The 21,108-nt window shown below is 41.0% G+C and overlaps 1 protein-coding gene across 5 annotated transcripts in view; it reads right to left on the bottom strand.

Annotated features, from left to right (window-relative positions):
* LOC124601449 (ribosome-releasing factor 2, mitochondrial) overlaps nt 1-16,310 on the bottom strand; it is a 225,640-nt gene extending 209,330 nt beyond the window's left edge. For all 5 annotated transcript variants that reach the window (XM_047136246.1, XM_047136248.1, XM_047136249.1 and 2 more), the window contains exon 1: nt 16,119-16,310. In XM_047136246.1, the coding sequence (XP_046992202.1) occupies nt 16,119-16,143 (25 nt within the window). In that variant the 5' untranslated portion in view covers nt 16,144-16,310. The remainder of the gene's footprint in view (nt 1-16,118) is intronic.
* Nucleotides 16,311-21,108: the final 4,798 nt, after the last annotated feature.

Here is a 21,108-nt window from a genome sequence, read left to right as displayed (position 1 = left end):
TTCTGGTGTTATTTACACACAATTAGATGAAATAACAACTTTGCTGCAGTGTTTTACACAACATCAACAAAGTAGATGTACCATTTGGTGTCCCATTTCGTTTGGCTGTTGATCTAATTCGTAAGTCCTTTTGGCACTTACTATTTCTTCCTTGGACAGGAGTTCAAGCCTTCGCCTCGTTGAATGAAGATGAAACATTCTTTCACTTTAACCACTCCATAATATCTGCCTTGCGCCAATTTGAACATGGCAGCTTTTCTATCTGCATGGAGTGGTAGCTGGTGTTATCCATCACGATAATTGACCCTTCTTCCAGTGCAGACAACAATCGAATAAACTAATTCTTAAAAACTTCTCCATTCATTTCTGAATGGTAATCGTATTGGCAAGAACTTTTCCCACCACGAAAACAAGTTTGGCCTCTGGTATGTAGCATGTGGTTAATGAACCATCGTGGGCGATGATTAATCGGCCACCTCTAAAAATAGGCACTTTCAAACCGCCGTTTCCTTTGGAGTCATGCCATATATACTTATTGGCGTGGTTCTGTGAAACCTGAGTTTCATGCAAGGACTCTACCGGCCTGGTGTCTTCAGCACGCAAGAAGTGCACTGTAGGCAAAAACTTCGCTCTTGCTGCTGCAATGTCTCTGTGTTCCATTAAGAATTTCCTTGTCCGCCATTACACTTCTTGAATCAGAAACCAAGCGAGTGGAGAAGAAAAAAATCAGAGGTCTCTGAGCCCGAGTAATTAATTTTTTCATGGAGGTCAGACTGTATTTTTTTATCCGTTGGATACTCTCCTCTGTCGTAATATCCAAGTACAGTTCTATGCACAAGCTCTTTGTTAAAATTGTCAAAGTCGGTTGATTTCTGTTCACGTTCATATCCCTTTCTTGGAGAATCGAAATACTCATTCATGTCTGGACTCTACTTCTGTGCCAGCCACTATAGTGTACTATTTTGTAGTAAGGACCAACGAAAGGCACCTGTTACAACGGGGTGTTAATAAGTTGTTGGCTTTTCCTAGTTAAAATTGATGTACATTAATTCTGATGTTTTGTTTTTGCATTAAACTTTATTCTTTACATAATGGGTGATAGTACTTGTATAGCAGTAACATTGATTTTTATTTCTTGGGTGTATGTTTGAAACGAACATGGCACAAGAAAACAGAGAATTCACAGTGAGAGAGAATTTAGCTGTAAGGGAACACAACCAAACAAATTTATGACGGTATGTCTGGTACACTGGGCGATAACTGCCACTCCTATTCCACTACCAAGAAATGAGTTGCTGCATTTAAAACAGGGCATTATGGCACTGAAGATGAAGAGCATACTGAAAGGCCATATTAAGTCACGGTTCTGGAAACAGTGTGTGCTGTTCATTCCATGATTCTGGATAGTGTAAGGATAACTGCTAAAAATATAACAGAGACCCAAAGCATATCCCAAGAACATGTGGTCATATTGTTCACAAAGTTTTGGACATGAGGAAGCTCTCAGCCACATGGATTCCTAAATGTGTCAAGGCAGACCGAAAGTGTGAATGAGTGGTTGCTTTACAGTTAATTTGGGTCGAGTTTCCCTAGTATTCTGTAGGATTTTTGGATCATCTCATCAACATAGTTGAAACCTGGACACACACTTATGATCTAGAGCCCAAATAATAGTCCAAAGAATACACACACATTGATTAAAGAAGTTCAAAACAAAGCTCAGCTGAAAGTAACTGGCATCCATCTTTTGTGATAAAGATGGAATCCTGTTTACAGACTACTAAGAACATGGTAAACCATCATGTCAAAGTACTATGTTGAACTTCTCAACAAACTGAAGCAACAATTGGTCTCCAAATGTTGTGGAAAGCTGAGAGAAGGAATGTTGTCTCTGCAAGACAATGCCCCTCCTCACAAGGCACCCATCACACAGCAACAATTGGCAGACCTTCACTTTGAAATCCTCAAACTTCCACCATATCCATCTGACTTGGTTCCCTCAGACCTATCTTTTCCCAAATATCAAGAAACATCTCACGAGAAAATGATTGCTGAACACTGAGGAAACCAAAAAGGCTGTGGATCAGAGGTTTGCAGCACAACTGAAATCTTTTATTTGGATGGGTTAAAGACTCTGGAGCAAAGATGCCAGAAAGGAGTTGAGCTCGAAGGCGAATATGTTGAGCAAATCAATAATTCATACTCATACAAATAACTTTCTTTATAAAGCCAGGGTCTTATCAGCACTCCCTCATAAGTGTTGGAGAGCACCAAAACTCATGGTCCCTTAGTGAGAACAAGAAAGAAAACAATGTAAGGACACACTTTCATTCAGCTTAAAATATGGGATTTTGATAACTACTCCTCACTGTGGCATTTTTGAAAAGATATCAGATTCATCTGTTGAAACAGCTTCAAGCAGCTCCTCAAAATGCTAACAGCCTGGAGATGCAGGTATCCTTTTACACCATCAGCTTTATCAAAATTGTACAACTGATCATTCTATCAAACAGAGGGCTATTACTAGACTACAGCTTCAATGATTTATTGACTTCATAGTACACAGTTGCCTTCTCTAAGACTTTAAGCAGTATTATACATGAACAATGAACTCTAGTCTGATAGTGGTTGCACACTTTCATGAAATTATGTATGACAGAACACAAGTATCAAGATACTAGCCAATGAAACATAAAACATGAGAGCAGGACTGCAAAGAGAATGGTTACACCCATATTAAATTAGTTCCAGAAATTATAATTTCTTTGTGTGAACTGAGAAACCAATGCTTAAGTCCTGAATGGACAGCTAAGTTGGTAAAAGCATTGGCCATGATTCTGATTTTGAGTCATGGTTTGGTACACATTTTAATGTGCTAGTATGTTTTATGTTTACTTTCCATTTCATTTTTTTCTCTTCTCTGTGTTTTTTCCTTTCCTTTTTCTTTCATCTCAACCCCTGTTCCTGACTCAAGTCTTCCAGCTTTCATCCCACATTCTTTCTTTGTTCTCTTATCTCCTGTACCTACCCTTTTTCTTGCAGATTTCTTTTCACTAGCAATTTCAGTTTAGTTTTATTTTTTTGTCTTTAACTCTCATTTATTACTTATTAACTACCTACAGCTCATAATTGTGCACTGTGGAATTTGAATCTAGTCTGTTGCTCCAGAGGTACAGCCCAATCATTTCCTACACCCAGTTTTTGGAAGGACCTTTTTTCATTCCTTTGGCTTTTTTTCTGGGTGAATGAGTTTAAAATCTGAATACTTTAAAATTCACTACATTTTTAAATATCTGTTTGTGGCAGCCCTATTTCTGTTAGCAATTCATTCACTCCTCCACCATGATCTGGAGCCCCACTTTTGTCAATGTAGTAATGGTAGAGTTATTAAATAAGAAAATGAAGCAGCAACTAGAAACTGATTGTGCACACTGCACTAACAAAACACTATCATTCTAATGCAATATGCTGTTTCTTCAGTAACAAGCCAAAACGAATCAGTGAAATTAGCAGAAAAGCTGTTTTTTCTTAGCTGCACTAAAATTGCTGCTGTTTATCTTCTATTATCTGTGTTACTATACTGAAGAATAACAGTCACCAACATGTTCAAAGGACATGGGTCAGTATACAATAGGTATTATGACTCAACATGATGTTTTCTATATTCCAGTGAATCTGCAGTGTGTCTCAATTTCTTGTTTCTAGTTTTTGCAGCAGTGTCCTTTTTTTACCTGTATTAATTACACTTCATATAAAAATTATGTTTTTACTAGCAACAGATACCGTAAAGAAGAACAAGCAGAAGGATTGTGACATCCTGAAAGATGACTGTAAAATGTGAAGCTGTCAGCCTCAGGCAATATTCTTACAGCTAACTTTCATCCAATAAATACTTGATTTATTTCAGTGGCATTTGTTCCAGAAACTAATTCTCAAAGACATTATGGGATGAAAGAATGGAAAAATTAGTTAGCATTTTTCTCTACAAGTGAATACTCAATGTTTCATTTAGTCACACACCATCAATGTCTGTCTCTGGCACCAACAAGCCATTTTTATTTGTTTGAAATTGAATAATATGAATTTTAATTACTTGTTAAGAATTAGATTAGTGTGTAACATCCCACAGAGATGTAGAGATGGCTCGGGGAAGGAAAGACACCACACCATTTCGAGAGGAGCAACCCCTATAACAGAATCAAGTGATCTACAATAGTCACAGAAAACCTAACTCTAGAAGGGCAGGCAATTGTACACACAGTATATTAAATTCCAACTTTCTTAGATAATTTTCAGAAAATAAAACAGCAAGAAAACAGCCTAAAATGCCAAGCAGTTCCAGAAAATTACAACTCATGATCCACTGATTTCATTAAAGGCTGCATTTTTTTTTTATTTTTATATAACACTGCTGGTCGGTTGCATACATAGTGCCTGTTGCAGAAAATCTGTGTATATGAGTCTCGTTACTTCTTGGTAAATACAATGTTCATTGTCACTGTGGGGCAGTGACCAATGATCTGAATCAATTATCATTTCTACCACTGAATTTTGGTATCTGAGTTTCATTTTCTTCAATGTTTTATTTGTTTTTTCTTTAATAAAGCTCATCAGATACATTACTTTTTGCTTTATTCTCAGAGTAGTTTCATCTTGTGTGCATAGAATGTGTCCTGGATTGATGCTTCATCTACTATATTTTGAACAAAGCATACACCACACTGTCATATTAGGCAAGATCCAAAAGATCAAGCTTTTTCTTACACTATTCATTCATCCAATCATTTATTACGTTCCATAGATACCATCATGAAGGAGAACCTTCACAGATAAACAAGTCAAGATATACAATAATAAAACACAAGTACACCAAGAAGCTTACTCTGTACACTGCATTAACAGAAAACTTACCACCATACTGCTTAGTACTATTCATGCTTATGACAGCTAAATTTAATTGACTAAATTAGAAAGGACACTGCCACTTTGAAATAGCTACTGCCATCTCAGTTATACTATATAGCTGCTGGAAATTGCTATTGGTAGTTTAATATTATCTTATTACAATGGGATTTTTTGAAGAAAAGAGTAAATTAAAAATTGTACAACAGCTTTACAGCAAACACTAAAGATGCACACCACCTATTCTGTCTGTAGGATAAGATTTTCATTTACTAATCGTACAAACCTGAAAACAAAAATCAGTAACATAGATCAGATTGTTAATTAATTCCACATTCCACACATCATTTGCATTATTTCTTTAAAAAATATACAAAATAAATTAGTTTTCTGACTGTGCACCCATGATTTGTAAATAAACACACTAAAATTCATCAACAAAGTAAACATTTTTGTCTTTCTTATTACACATTCTTTTAGTTTTTAATTATTTGCTTTTAAAGAATAAAATGAGTTGTCCAGCAAAAACAATTTGAGATTAGATTTAAAACTTGCTACCTGTCATATACATTATGTCATTTGGCGTATAACAAAATGATTTTATGGCTGCAGACTAAACAGCTTTTTGAGATGCTTTACTAATGAGTAATGAAGAAAATTTGGGTAATAATCAGCAACTTCTTTCTTATCATGTTGTTCTCATAATATGAAGGATTTTTAAGATGAATTTTGTTAGAGAAGATATACACAGTGAAAGTGTGGTTGTCAAACCTAATTCCTTGAAAATATCACTACAATATAAATACGGATGAACATTGGTTCCGAAAGCTTGCATATTTCCTGAGCTTCTATTTATGCATTTTCTCCTGCCTTTGCACAGTGAGTAGATTTTTTTATCTATTCAATTATATTTTCAAAAGCAAGAATTTCATTATTTATTAATATAAATGATTCATGTATGTTAAGAGGTAGGTAATATTCATGCGTAAAGAATCAGACTGAATTTAAAATTGAACCCTATAGGACTTCATTCATGGTTAATTTCTAGCCCTTAAGACTGTCTATACTTATAATATTGTTTGCATCATTCACCACCACATTTTACATTCTTTTTTTTTTTTTTTTTTAAAAAAAAGTATGTTTCAAATCAAGTTGTTTGTAACACAATTTAGTCTATAAAATGTAAGCTTTTCTAAGAAGGTGTATTTATCCACCAAATAAGATGCATTATAACATTAAAAATAATTAATTTTTGAAAATATTTTGTGATTTGATATTGTGTAATTTTCTTCTCATCCATCAGTTAAGCCTCCCCTGTCCAGCTGAGCAACCCTTCTTTCTGATTGTTGGGAACTGCTCTGGATGAGATTGGAAATGTGAGAGCTTAGTGGCTGAAGTGGTAATAAGCAAGATCTAGATTACCGATAAAACATTGCGCAAGAGTTAGTAAGTGTGGAAAGGTAAGGGCATTATATGTGGCAGGCAGGGGGAGGGGGATAAACAGGTCTAAAAATAAAAGATATACGAAACTGCAAGGGAGAGAAGCAAGGAGTAGTTACTGAAAAGAAATGCTGAGATCAAAGAAATTGACGTAAATTAGGGGCAGGTGGGTAGTAAGAACCAGGGACACATTGTAACGCCAGGTCCCACAGAATTGTATCTTGAATAATTTTGTCCTGTGATCCCACACAACTTTACTAAGTAATTCCCTGTCTGCCTTTAAGGGCAGCCATTACTCTCTACCCATTCACAGATTAAAATTTCAACAATTTCATTTTATATGCTCACTGAATGCCACTACGACCCTGCAGTTAACATTCAGTAAAACTGGGCTGCAACAGTTGTGGTAAAGAGGCTTCATCAACAGTCTCACATCACTACATTCAAAATATGCCTCCACAATCCTACATCAGGACTCCAGTTAGCTTCATACTCAAGCTGAAAATACCATAACATTTCAATCATCATTCCGTTAAGCCTCTCTCTCATCAAGATCCATTGACTCCAAGCTTCTACTCATTTCTCTCAATTAGACACACAAGATTTATCTGCATCACCATCTTATCACACCCGACTTCAAGTATCCACCTGAATGCATATCTGCCTTAGATGACCGATCTAAAACACTTTTACCACAAACTCCCCTTGTTTATCTAGGATAAACTTACATCCTTGGATGCATGAAATGCATTCCTACATGGATCCCCACCCTATTCGCAACAAATGCCATTCTTATTGCTTGTTAGTGCAATATGACTCTGAATCTTGCATGCGGCCAAACCCTTATTCTTCAGTGTACATACTCTTACTGTAACACCAAGAAAACATATCTTTTCACTATCAAAAACTTCATTTTGACAATCAATCATTTTCCTTTTGAGGATAAGAGTTACAAACAAATCAGAACATCTCTCTCCTGCACACACGCACATAACAACTGCTGTATGGAGTCACAATGAGCCTGCAGTTTGTAATTTTCTGGAAAAACGGTGTAACCTGATCCAAATTACTTACTCCTGTATCAATAGAATCTAAGAACAGTATTGTGTAAAGGATAGACAATATTCTGAAAAGCATAGATGATATTGTGCAATATCACGAAAAGGATAGATTGCCGCTCACCGAATAGAGGAGACATTGAGTTGCAGATGGGCGCAACGAAAACACGGCTATAAAATTAAGCTTTTGGTTAGAAGCTTTTCTTCCGAAATAGAAAAAAACATATACACACAAAAACCACTGTCCCCATGACCGGACTGTGGACTGTAACTGTGCCAGACAGGAGCAGCAATTTGGTGTGGGTTGCTAGCGGGGTGGAGGAGGCTTCTGTATTTCTGATTGTGGGAGCGTGAAGGGACATGATGGGGGAATAGTAGCTAGGTGCAGTGGAGAGGTTTTGAGGGGCAGCAGGGGCAGGGATTGGAAAAGGACAACTGTGGAGAAGGGAAAATAGTTGGTGGTGTGTAGGCAGAGCAGAAGGCTGTTTAGTGCTAGAGTGGGAGCAGGGATGGGGATGGGTTAGGATATATTGCAGGGAGAGTTCGCCTCAATGCAGTTTGAAAAAGCTGGTGTCAGTAGGAAGAATCCAGATGGTGCAGGCTCTGAAGCAGTAATTGAAGTGATGGCTTGTTAGCTGTCATGCCCACATAAAAGCAGCACAGTGGTTGCAGCTTAGTTTGTACATCACATAAACACTTTCACAGTCAATCCTGCCTTTTATGGGACAGGAGATATCTGTGACCAGCCTGGAGTAGGTGGTGGTGGGGGGATGTATGGGACAGGTCTTCCATGTACATCTATTGCACATAAACAGGCTAGGTGGCAAGGGGCCAGGAGCAGGGTTCGAGCAGAGGTGGACTATGATATCGTATAGGCTCGGTGGATGTTTGGTTGGTTGGTGCTTTAGAGCACAAAACTGCTAGGGCCATAAGCACCCGTATCATAATGTTAGGAAAACGAAGTACTAAATAAAAACCTGAAGCAAAAAAGGCAAAAACCCGATCAAGCATCTTTAAAAGAGGAGCAGATAAGGACAAGGACAACCCTAATGAAAATTCCTCAAAGCATCATTGAGATGGTGGAAGCCCCAGGGAGCGTGGGATCAAATTTGCTTCACCATGCTGCTGTAGCGAATAAAAAGTAAGACACGATTGACACAATGCGTGTCATCCGCTAAAACATCTGACAAAGTAGATGGCAAACATAGACGTAAAAAGCTAAAAAATGGGGACTGGATCAGAAAGTGGCACACTGTTAAGAATGAGAGCAGCAGAAACAGAGTGGGGCAGGGCGCCACTTAATAAATGGCAGTTCTAAAATGACAGTGTCCTATACACAGCCGGGCTAAAATGACCTCATGATGTGACAGCCAGGAGGAAGTCGACCATGCTATTGGGAGAGGTTCAATGTCCTGATATTTGTTCCCCTGAAGAGAAGACCATTGTGTACTCCAGAGTGACACTACATGGTAACAGACAGTGGCACGAAGATCATCCGAGGAACACAATGACTAGTAAGCGAGGGAGGAGAGAGCTGCACCCTATGCAGCAGCATCAGCGTTCTCATTCCCTGGCATGCCGACGTGACCAGGAACCCACAGGAACACGAGGTATTCTTGGATCCGTTGTATTAATGGGTGGACTGAGTACAGTACACGAAGGATCTGGAGAGCACAGAGAGAATCTGAGCAGACAACACGGTTCGGAAATCTGTGTCACTGGATGTACTGGGAGGTCTGATAAAGAGTGTAGAGCTCCGTGGTAAAAATCTAGCACTGGTCAAGAAGCCAATATTGATAAGGATCATTGGCAAGTACAAAGGGACACCCAAAACTATGGCCAGTCCTGGACCGTTGTAGTAGATGTAGTCACTGTTTCCAAGCCATGCACGAAGTGTGAGAAACTTGCTATGGTACACCAGGCCAGGAATAGTGCCCACAGGAAGCGAACGGAGTCCGAAATGAACGAGTATCTCAGCACAAAGCCAGACTGACGAAGGGCTCGCATCCGTGGGGAACGCGGCAGGGAATGTAAAACAAAGCAGTCAAAGCAGCAAACGAAATTGAACTCCAGGAGGCAACAGAGAAGAAAGGTGCAGTCCATACTGGCAGTCAAGGGAAACGTCAAAAAAGGGAGCATAGGATGGGTGACCCAGCTCACCTAAAGACTGAGGAGAACATTCCGCAAGTAGGACCCTGGTAAGTCAACAGCCTCAGCAGAGAGACTCTCAAGGGGACTAGCGTAGAAGGCACCAGTGGCTAAAGGAATCCCGCAATCGTGGACATTGTTAAGACGGCGTAAGATAGTCAGAGGGGTGGATGAATATACGATACATCCATAGTCCCATTTCGAACAGACGAGGAACCGGTATAAAGAGAGGAGGATAGTCCAGTCTGCTCCCCACGAGGTATCGCATAAAACACGTAGATCACTGAGAAAGCGAGTACAACGAGCTGCCAGGTAAGAGACACGGGAAGACCAAAAAAATTTCCTATCAAACATCAAGTGCGAAGAGTTTCATCGTGTCAATGAACGAAAGAAGGAATAGGCCGAGACATTGAGACATGGAAAGAAACTCCTGATGCCGCCAGTTCGTACAGACAGTCTTGTCTGTGGAACAGTGGACGACACTGTTGATGCCCCATGAGTAAAGATGATCAAGACATTGCTGAAGATGCTGCTCAAGTAGAAAAGAGAGCGCAACATACCTGGCAGGAGACAATCCATAATACGGTTAATTACTACGGCACATAAGATGACGCTGAACAGTGAACCCTGAAGCAACCCATTTTCTTGAATGAAAGTGTCAGACAGAGCCAAGCCCACACATAACCTTTAAAAATTCCTGGAAAAAAAGGGGCAGGCAACACACGAAGCCTCACTCATACACAATACAGAGGACCCCCATCTTCCAGCAGGTGCCATACGCCTTCTCCAAAAAGAACACGGCCACAGTTTGGTACTTCTGCAAAAAATTGTTCCCAGTATGAGTTGAAAAGGTGTGCCAAGATGATCAACTGCATAGCAGTGCCTACGGAATCCACATTGGGCATTACAGAGTAGATTCCGAGAATTGAGTCACCACATCAACCTACCATTAATCATACATTCCATCACCTTGCAGATGCTATTGGTGAGGGAAATTGGGCAGCAGCTGGAAGGAAGATGTTTGTCTTCCCAGGCTTAGGTATGGGAATGACAACTGCCTCATGCCAGTGACTGGGAAATGTGTCATCTGTACAGATGTGGTTATATGTGTGGAGGAGAAAGCATAGGCCCTCAGGAGATAGATGTTGAAACACCAGAGTGTGAATGCTGTCCGGTCCTGAAGCAGATGACCAGGATGAAGAGAATGCATGTTTAAACTCCCTCATAGTAAAAGCAGTACTGCAACATTCACAATTCTAGGAGGAGAGAGATCATCTTTGCCTCCGGCGGCCATTTCAGAGGGAGGAAGGCAGGATGGTAGTAGGTGAAACTCGAAATGTCTGTAAAATATTGGGCCAAGGTGTTGGAGATATCAAGGGGATCTACAATAACATTGTTTGCTATGGTCAGACCAGGAACAGGTCAATGAACCACAGTTCCTGAAAGCCAATAGAGATTACACCAAACAACAGAAGAGGGATTAAAACTGTTAAAAGAGTTTTGAAAAGAAAGCCAGCTACCTTTTTTTTGGTATCCCTTCTCCGTTCGCATATTGCGTCGTGGCATGCCTCAATCCACCAGGGAACGGGAGCATGTCACAGTGAGGAAGAGGTGGCAGGTATGGAACATTCTGCAGCAGTAAAGATAGTGTTACTAAGGTATTCTACCTGGTCATCAACGCAGGGAAAATAGTATTTATCGGAAGTGGCCAGTGAGGAGTAGAGCTGCCAGTCAGCTTTGGAAAGCTGCCAGTTGGTTGGATGCACAGATGGGATAGGCATTACCAAACGAATGACACAGGGGAAATGGCCACTTGAACGTGTGTCAGAGAGAACAGACCACTCGAGACAACAAGCAGGCTGAGAAGTACACATTGGAAGCTCCAAGTGCGAAAAGGAATGTACGGAATTGGAAAGAAATGTGGGTGTACCTGTATTCAAACAGATTAGATTCAGCTGGTTGAGCCCTAAAGTGGATGGTGGGCACTGAAGTTGCCAAGCAGCAAAAATGGAGGAGGAAGTCGAGAAGTAAGTTGCAAAATGTCTGTCCTGGTGGCAGCAGAAGACAAGGGTGAGTAGACAAAGCAAAGAGAGGAGGTGAAACTGGGAAAGGAAAGACAGACAGCAACAACTTGAAGTTGGGTGTGCAAGGAAATGGTGTGACTAGATATTGTCTCAAATGAGCCAAAGCCCCCATTACAGGGTGACGGTCAAAACGGACTTAAGTGAAGTGTGGGAGGTGAGAGTGATTGTGAGGGCATAGTTTTGTTTTCTGGAGGCAGAAAACAACGGGACAGAAGGGTCACAATAGAATCTGTAATTCAACCCTATTGGATCTGATGCTGCAAATGTTCCACATCCCATGACAGGCAGAAATGGGTCAACTAAGGGGTTGACCTGAATGGCTCTCTCATTGAGGTAGATTGGACAGTCACAGGAGGAAGCAGCTTGATCAGCTCTGCAGCTGATACAGTGAGGTGAAGGAGGTGGTCATTCATTCTCATGAGCTTCCATGCCACAGGTTTATATTCAGCTGTATTTTCACAAGATTAATGGGCCTGGCTGTGGTGCTCACATTTATACCAATGCATGTGATATATGGTCTGACCACAATAGCTCCATAGCCAGCCTTCATTTTCGATGGAAGTAGCTCACAGTCAAATGTGAGGAATAGAGTGTGAGTAGGCACTAATTCTTTATCAACCCTTTTCATGACATGGTGACCTGCAGTCACTCTCTGGTCAGTGAGATAGGCTGTTATTTCAGCCTCGGTCAGACAATCATGAAGCCAAGTGTATCTGACACCACGGGAGAAATTCAGAGTGCGGTGTGCCTCTACTTTAACAGGATGGCTGTGGAGAAGTGTTGCCCTAAGCAGGTTCTGTGCTTGAAATCTATCACCAAAAGTAAGGTCCCATTACGCAACCAGGAGCAGGACTTCATATGGCCGGCAATGGCACCCACACCATTCTGTACAACAAATAGACTAACTTTCATTAAATTGCGACCATCTTCCATGCGTGATGTCATGAGGTATATGGGTATAGCCAGGAGAGGCATCAATTCTATCATCTAAACCCATTTACATTTCTGAGATGAGGAACTCAACATGGAGGAATCCCCCATGATTCTCAGTGACTCTGTGGCATGCTCCTTCCCACTTGGGGGGGGGGGGGGGGGCGGGGGGGGGGGGGGGGGGTTAGGCCTCATCCGCCTTACGTGATTGTCCACACCTCAGGTCACAACTCCCAGAATCTGGACAGAGGGACCATTCAGCATAGAGGAAGGCACCAGCTCAGGCAATCATCCCTCCCTGGGCCTGGCCTTTACAAGGGGGTATGTAGGAGACCTACTTGTCAACCTGGGGCTGGGAATTATTCATTACCCAGTCACCTTTTATGTGTCAAACACATGGGATGGCCTTCAGGAACACACAGGGAAGAAGAAAAAGGAAAGGAAAAAGAGAGATCTCTAACACCAAAGTGGAGGAAGGGAAAGAAAAGGAAGGACAGAGAAAGAAAGATGGGTGCACAAGATGAATCCATACACAGTTTTACCAAGAACTTTGGTTTCCCGAAGATGACATACAACTAAGTCCCAAAGGGAGGGGAAAGGAAGAGCAGCTGAGGCTAGACATGCAGCTTGGAAAAGGAAATAGTGCTGCAAAAGCTGGGGACCCATTGTAGCCAAGCATGTACTCATCAAGTAGTGCTGAGCCCCCTGGGAGTGGTTCGGTGGACGATTGAATACCACTGTGAGAGGTGTTACCCTCCCAGTTCACCCTTGCATTCTCTCTCCCATCACCTATCACCTCCCACAAACACACCTTCTGGCAACAAAAGCGAACCTCTCTCTCTCATGACTCAGTATCACCCAAGACTGGAGCAACTGAATCACATTCTCCACCAGGTTTTCGACTACCTCTCGTCATGACCTGAAATGACGAATATCGTAGCCACTGTACTGCCCAACCCTCCCACACTAGTATTCCACTGCTCACTGAACCTATGCCATATCCTTGTCCATCCCTACTTCCAACCTTTTGCTTCATATCCTTGCAAACTGACCTAGGTGCAACACCTGCCCCTTACTTCCTCCCACCACCATCTACTCCATTCTGGTCATAAGCATCCCATCAAAGGCAAGGCAATCTGTGAAACCAACGATGCGATCTACAAATTACGCTACAACCACTGTGCTCCTTTCTATGTGGACACGGCAGATCACAAGCTGTCTGACCACATGAATGACCACTGACAAACTGTGCCCAAGAAACAGCTTCCCAACATGACTTCAACAATTGCTTCACAGCCTTTGCCACATGGAACATTCTCACCAACACTAATTTTCCTGAGTTGTACAGGTGACAACTGTTCCTGAGGTATACCCTATGTTCCCATAATCCCACCCACCCTGGTCTCAACCTTCACTAGCCTGTCATAAACCCACCTATCCCTTTCACTGCTCCCACTCCAGCACTCAACAGCCTTCTATTCCACCAATGCACCCACAAGTCTTTTCCCCTTCTCTGCCTCACTACCTTTCACCAAACCTCCTAACTGACCTAACAGCCCTATCCTGTTCCTGGCACATTTTTAAATGGATTTTGTCAAACTGTTGTTCACTTACAAATATGTGATAACTGAGTAGCTTTCTATATAGCGATCACCACCATCAACTTGATGTACATAAGAATGCACACAAAATAACTGTTTGTCTTGGAAATATGTGTAACAAGTTCTGATCATGCTGCACAACACAATCCAAGAGATCAGGATGAAGGAGCTTACGGACACTCAACAGCAAGGTTATCTGTGACACAGAGCACCTACCATATCACAACTTACGTACCGCCAGATGTCATATAGCTCTGCCCTAGTGTAAGTTCCCTTGAAGTTTAAAGACGGGAATTCATTCTCAAAAATATTCTCTCACCACAAAGTGTTCCTCAACGTAATATTCATTCACCTTAACCCCCTCTTACTGAACTTTAGACCTACTTTAGTACTTTACCTTATTTTCTACCAAGCCAAATTTATATTCATCTCAGCTTAATCTAAACGATTATAGAGAGGATTACGATCAATTTCAGAATCTTAATATTCCATTCTCAAGCATCTATAGAGCACACTAAAACCACTAGTTAAAACTCCCTCAAGAAATCAAATTAGATGAAAGCACCCATGTGTTTTGACATGTAAAAGGATCACCACCATCTCCTATAACTAGTGGCCACCAAGATCACTTTTTGACCATCAATAATAACAATGCTTATGAGCAAACCTGACTCTTTACAGAAAGAGAATATGTAGAGAAATAAATAGCATTTAAGTAAGAAACATTTGTATCAGCTATGTCAACTTCATGCCAATAGCTCCCATAAGATACTGTGCTGTGTCATTAAAACTCAAAGAAATGCTGAATAATTAATAATTTGAGAAGTGTCTTGAATAACACAGTGCTATTGTTACAACAATATATGAATTTGTTCTTATTAATAACAAAAAAATTGAAAGGATAGTGACATTACAATGCCACAATTCAGCTGACTAGTCTAGCAGTTACACTTCCAATATGTACATCGACTCTAGAAAAAGTAGTTACATTTAATGGCCAATCTGCAGTTATTTTAAATTTGTAGCTGGCAGGAAATATCTTTACAATGTTCCTGGAAAAGGCTGGATCCACTGGCAGTGGTTTGTTAGGTAAAGGACTTTATTTTTTGTCTGCCTACAGAAACCTCATTTGTCTAGTAACACAGCAGTTCAGGTAATTTTGAACTTCTGTTTTGACAGAGGAATGTGAAAGTTATTCTACATATTAACAATACATAGCTTCTTATTAAGCCCATTTTTATATCTATTTTAGACAGCACCTTCACTATAGTTAGGCCCAAGTGTTTTTAACCTAATCGTTTATTTCAAGCACACAGGAGTAATTAATACTAAAAAATCTATAAAAATTGACTCCAATAGGATGAATCACAAACAGAACAGATGGGTAAATGAAAGTTAAAGTTACTTCTCACACAGTTACATTTCCTAGAACGAGGTTCCCAATGCCAGTTAGCTAGCTGAACCTATAATTTACATTTAGGAGCAAGTAACGTATTAATGAAATATATAGATTGCATGGACGCAAAAAATATTGATATGACCAACAGAAGCTGCTGCTTTAACGTCATGCAAATTCAAACGTCTTTTTTGTTTTTAATTTCAATAAAATGTTTTCTGTTGCAAGAAACGAGGGAACAGGTTCGTATGCTATAATTTACGACAACAAGCTTTCTCTCTTTCCGTTGAATCATTTTATTTTTTATTCATTATTTCTTACTCCTCAGCATGACTATCTAAATCCTCTTATCTTAAGTGCGTCGATTACACTGCAAGGCTCTCAAAAACCATCGTTGTAATGACAATTTGCGTGCCTTCAAGGAAACCAGTAATTGAGCGATTCTAGTGAAAATCCACTTAATTGAAACGGTGGCAGAGCATTTACGTCCCTTGTTCCCTGTAACAGCGTTCTTGCAGATGTATGGATGTGTGCGGATAAGTACGGGTTATTAACATACCTAATAACAAACAGCCGTCACACATATATACAAAAATCCCTGATTGCCAATTTAGGTAACCACAACTTCATCCCAACATAACCGCTAATTACAAATAGTTTAACGCTCAGATTCCTCATGCATTAACTGTGACTCAACAGTAAATAATTTGTTATTTGTGTACTACTGTAATTGGGTTGGGATATCGCACAGCGATATGTCGACTTCACGATATATTAGACATATTTAATCGATACTAATCCGGGCGATAGATAGTCAACATCGATATTCTATGGCGATGTACTTCACACATCCAACAAAACTGTCGCCACCGCTAGTGGTATACTGTGATGTGGTTGCCGTTTTTGTGGCCCTCGATTTACACCTGTGTGAAATCTATTTTCGGAACCAGCATTAGGGTTTCGTCTTCCTTGCATTTAATTCTCGTCACAGCTCTAATGATGCAATCTGCTCTATAAAATTCTTACCTGCCCATATATTTTCAATTGACACCATACTGAAAGCTGTCCAAACACAGAAATTGTGGCGTCTGTGTGAACAGAACCTCACAGTGCAATTACAATAAGCCACAAGTTGTGGCTACACATTAGTTGTTTGTATGATCTCATAGACATCATGCCTCCGTCAAGTAATAGTGTGATATACAGGACATAAAATCCCATCTGTAGCCTGGGATCATTTTTATGTTAATAATTGGCATCCAGTGCTCTACAATCGCAATGCAGTCATGAGATGTTCAATTGACTCTTTTATTAGAATATGTGAAGGAGTCAATTGAAAATCTCATGACTTTATTGCGATTGTACAGCATTGGTTCCCAATTATTTAGTAATAGTTTGTTCACATTGTCCCTCACATCATATCACATCAGGTCAATTTAAGTCCTTGATATCAACTAGCATGGCTGCCCTCAGCTGTTTTCAGTCTATAACAACAACGAGCAACAAAGATGTAGAATAACAACTGAAACCAGCCCCAAAAATAATTGGGGTAGCATTCTTTTTTTATTTTTTTATTGGCTCCTAGCATACAAACATTTTAGCCATCACAAATATATGTACTGACACATATAACAAGGTAACATTTTTTCCTCTTCATCATACATACTGTTTAGGGCATACATTCATATGTTTTTAGATCAAAATTATTGTAATTAGATTACAAAAGACAGTTGAGTGCTAAAAATGTATTTGTTAATTAAGTTCAATTCATTTTAGATTGTTATGTCTTCTTTCGCTAGAAACGGAGCTATGGCATCATATGTATTCCTGGTTGTGTCTCCGAGAATTGGGATCATGCAAAGTAGCTGGCAGTGACCAACTCTTTAAGAGCTCCTTTAAAAAGTCTACTCTGCCTTTCTCATGGAGTCTACACTGAAATAAGATATGATTGACATCACCAGTTGTTTCCTCTTCACATTGACAGTAGGGTCTAGGGTGTCTCCGATATTCCGATTCTATGTAAGTGGGCAGGGAAAGATCCATGATTGAGACGCATTCTCACAATGGACGTTATAATTTTCCTTGAATGTTTGAAGTTTGGAAACCATGTCTGTATACGTGCATAGCTTTTACCTCTTGTTTGTTGGCTTTCATTCCATTCTTAATGCCATGAGAGAATCGCTTGTTGTTTTACTTTTAGGAGGTATTCTGAGTATGGGTATTTTAATGTCCATAGGTCTTCCAATGCTAATCTATCTCTCGCTAGTTGATCTACTTTGTCATTGTATAGAATGCCGGAATGTGATTTGACCCATGCAAATAGGGGTAGCATTCATCCCATGCGAAATGAGGCGAACCCTACGTCACAGTGACATAACGCTACGTCATCGTGACGTAAATAACCTAAATTGACTACATCAGTACGTGTATCGATCTTTGCAGTTGTACCACAGAGGATGCACCGATAATGTGGAAGCTAAATGTAAATAGACGTGAAAAACGAAATAACAGCAGTTGTGTGATATGCTCATCCCATATGAATTACTTATTAAGTTGTAATCTCAACAATTTTGTATGTTATTGTGTGTTTCTTGATGAAGTGAATGTCTGAACGAAGGAACCATAACAATAACGAAAGTCTAAAATAGCGTCTAGTCATTGTTTGAAAAAATCTGTGAAGATTGCAATTTTAATGATTCTCTGTGTGACCATCAAAGAGTAAAACAGGTGTTTTTTGTTTAGTTGTTCTGTTACGCCTTTCAGTTTAATAAATATAGTTTTTAACCTTATGTGTGTTATTTTTATCTTAAGAAACTAAATGACATCAGGTTATGGGCCCAGGTTGGTTTTAAATAAACAGAATCTGCGATAAATACCTGGCCCCAAGTGTTCTCTCACGTAAAGTGAATCCGAGATGGAAACTGAATCGTAAAAATACCGTATTCCTTTATTCGACAGAACGAATTTCAACAACTGGAAATTCAGGATGGAAATTCTCCTTGGGGAACTGGAACTATTACCATTTGTGCAAGCGAATTATCTCACAAAGGTGGAATTTGTCGATGGAGAGGAGAACACACAGCTTGATGCAAAGGAAACACGATTGGCTGAAAAGGCTAAACAAGATCTTAAATGTAAGTCTCATCTTGTTCAACGCAATGCCGACAGTCACTTGGAATACGCGTAAGGTAAGGTAACTTCTTTTGATTTATGGACCTCTCTGTGCAATATGTTCGAGGAAAGGAATTGCTGGTCAACTTCTGTTGAGAAAACAAATGTTAACCATGAAATTCAACGCAACAAATGATTTGCTAGTTAACCTCTTTCTGAAGTTTGATAAACTGATTCGTGATTGTAGTTCGACTGGAGCTACTGTCGAAGAAACGGACATAGTGTGCCATTTGCTTTTAACGATGCCTGCAGAATACAACGTAGTGGTCACTGCAATCGAAACACTCTCAATGAAAGACTTGACGCTGAGCTTCGTGAAAAATAGGTTACTGCATGAAGAATCGAAGTGGAAGGGAGTCGTTGAGAAAAACAAAAATGATGAAACACCGCCTCCTACAGCTTTTCAGACTCAATGGTCAGACACCAGTAAAACAAGAAGTCAACAAGGAACTTCTTTCAACTTGTCACCATTGCGGCAAGCCTGGGCACAAAAGGGCTAATTGCAGAGTTAAGGTACCAAACAAGAACTTCGGAATCAGCAACTGTGTGGTTGTAGCTAACGTCAAAGAGGAAGATGGGTTTGTTTTTTTGCAGTGTCAAATGAAGCTGTCTCGTGGGCCCCTACCACCACAGCACAGCACGTCCCCAGGTTGCGGATAGGGGATATGGCCTTCAGATATGAGGGGTAGCTGCGAATACAAAAAATAAGCAGTTGTGGACAGCCGGTGGGGAGCAAGCGATGGCATGATGAACCATCCCTGTTTCTTCTTCTCTTCCTATCAAATCTATTCATCAAGAATCAGCACCATTAATGGGCATGGGTCCCTTTGAAGTAAAATATTCCGGAGGTAAACTAGGTTCCCATTCGGATCTCCGGGCGGAACCTACTTCGAAGAGATTCACGCCGAAATGAACTTTCAGGTTGAGAACATGGAACATTAAAAGTTTGAACAGGCCAGGAACGTTCCAGACATTATTAGACGAATTAGATAGATACAATGTAGACATTACAGCTATTCAAGGAACTCGGTGGCAGGGGGAGGGTAGCATAAAGAGGGGTAACCATACATTTTTCTATGGAGGTGCGGAAGCTCACAGTTTCGGAACAGGTTTCGCCGTTCAGAGAAAAGTGCTTCACGCAATCAGAGATACAAGGTTCATTAGTGACCGACTATCAGTTATAGTGTTGTCCGGCAGGTGGAATAGACTAGTAGTAATTAATGTACACACACCAACTGAGGACACTGAAGAAGTTGTTAAAGATGGCTTTTATGAAGAACTAGATCAACTGTGGGATGAGTTCTCCTCGTATGATACAAAATTAATCATAGGGGATTTTAATGCAAAGGTAGGGAAGGAGGAAGCATTCAGGCATACAATTGGGAAAGAAAGTTTGCATAATATTTCGAATGATAATGGCACAAGGGTGGTCAATTTTGCTGTTTCAAAAGACATAATTGTTGAGAGCATATATTTCAAAAGGAACGACATTTATAAAGCAACTTGGGTCTCTCCGGATGGACACACCTGAAACCAAATTGATCATGTTCTTGTAGATCAGAGATGGTACACTAGTATACACTCCTGGAAATGGAAAAAAGAACACATTGACACCGGTGTGTCAGACCCACCATACTTGCTCCGGACACTGCGAGAGGGCTGTACAAGCAATGATCACACGCACGGCACAGCGGACACACCAGGAACCACGGTGTTGGCCGTCGAATGGCGCTAGCTGCGCAGCATTTGTGCACCGCCGCCGTCAGTGTCAGCCAGTTTGCCGTGGCATACGGAGCTCCATCGCAGTCTTTAACACTGGTAGCATGCCGCGACAGCGTGGACGTGAACCGTATGTGCAGTTGACGGACTTTGAGCAAGGGCGTATAGTGGGCATGCGGGAGGCCGGGTGGACGTACCGCCGAATTGCTCAACACGTGGGGCGTGAGGTCTCCACAGTACATCGATGTTGTCGCCAGTGGTCGGCGGAAGGTGCACGTGCCCGTCGACCTGGGACCGGACCGCAGCGACGCACGGATGCACGCCAAGACCGTAGGATCCTACGCAGTGCCGTAGGGGACCGCACCGCCACATCCCAGTAAATTAGGGACACTGTTGCTCCTGGGGTATCGGCGAGGACCATTCGCAACCGTCTCCATGAAGCTGGGCTACGGTCCCGCACACCGTTAGGCCGTCTTCCGCTCACGCCCCAACATCGTGCAGCCCGCCTCCAGTGGTGTCGCGACAGGCGTGAATGGAGGGACGAATGGAGACGTGTCGTCTTCAGCGACGAGAGTCGCTTCTGCCTTGGTGCCAATGATGGTCGTATGCGTGTTTGGCGCCGTGCAGGTGAGCGCCACAATCAAGACTGCATACGACCG

The sequence above is a fragment of the Schistocerca americana genome, chromosome 1, assembly GCF_021461395.2.
Source record: "Schistocerca americana isolate TAMUIC-IGC-003095 chromosome 1, iqSchAmer2.1, whole genome shotgun sequence".
Classification (NCBI taxonomy): domain Eukaryota; kingdom Metazoa; phylum Arthropoda; class Insecta; order Orthoptera; family Acrididae; genus Schistocerca; species Schistocerca americana.
The sequence above is the reverse complement of the archived record's forward strand: the minus strand, read 5'-3'. Positions and strand labels throughout refer to the sequence as shown.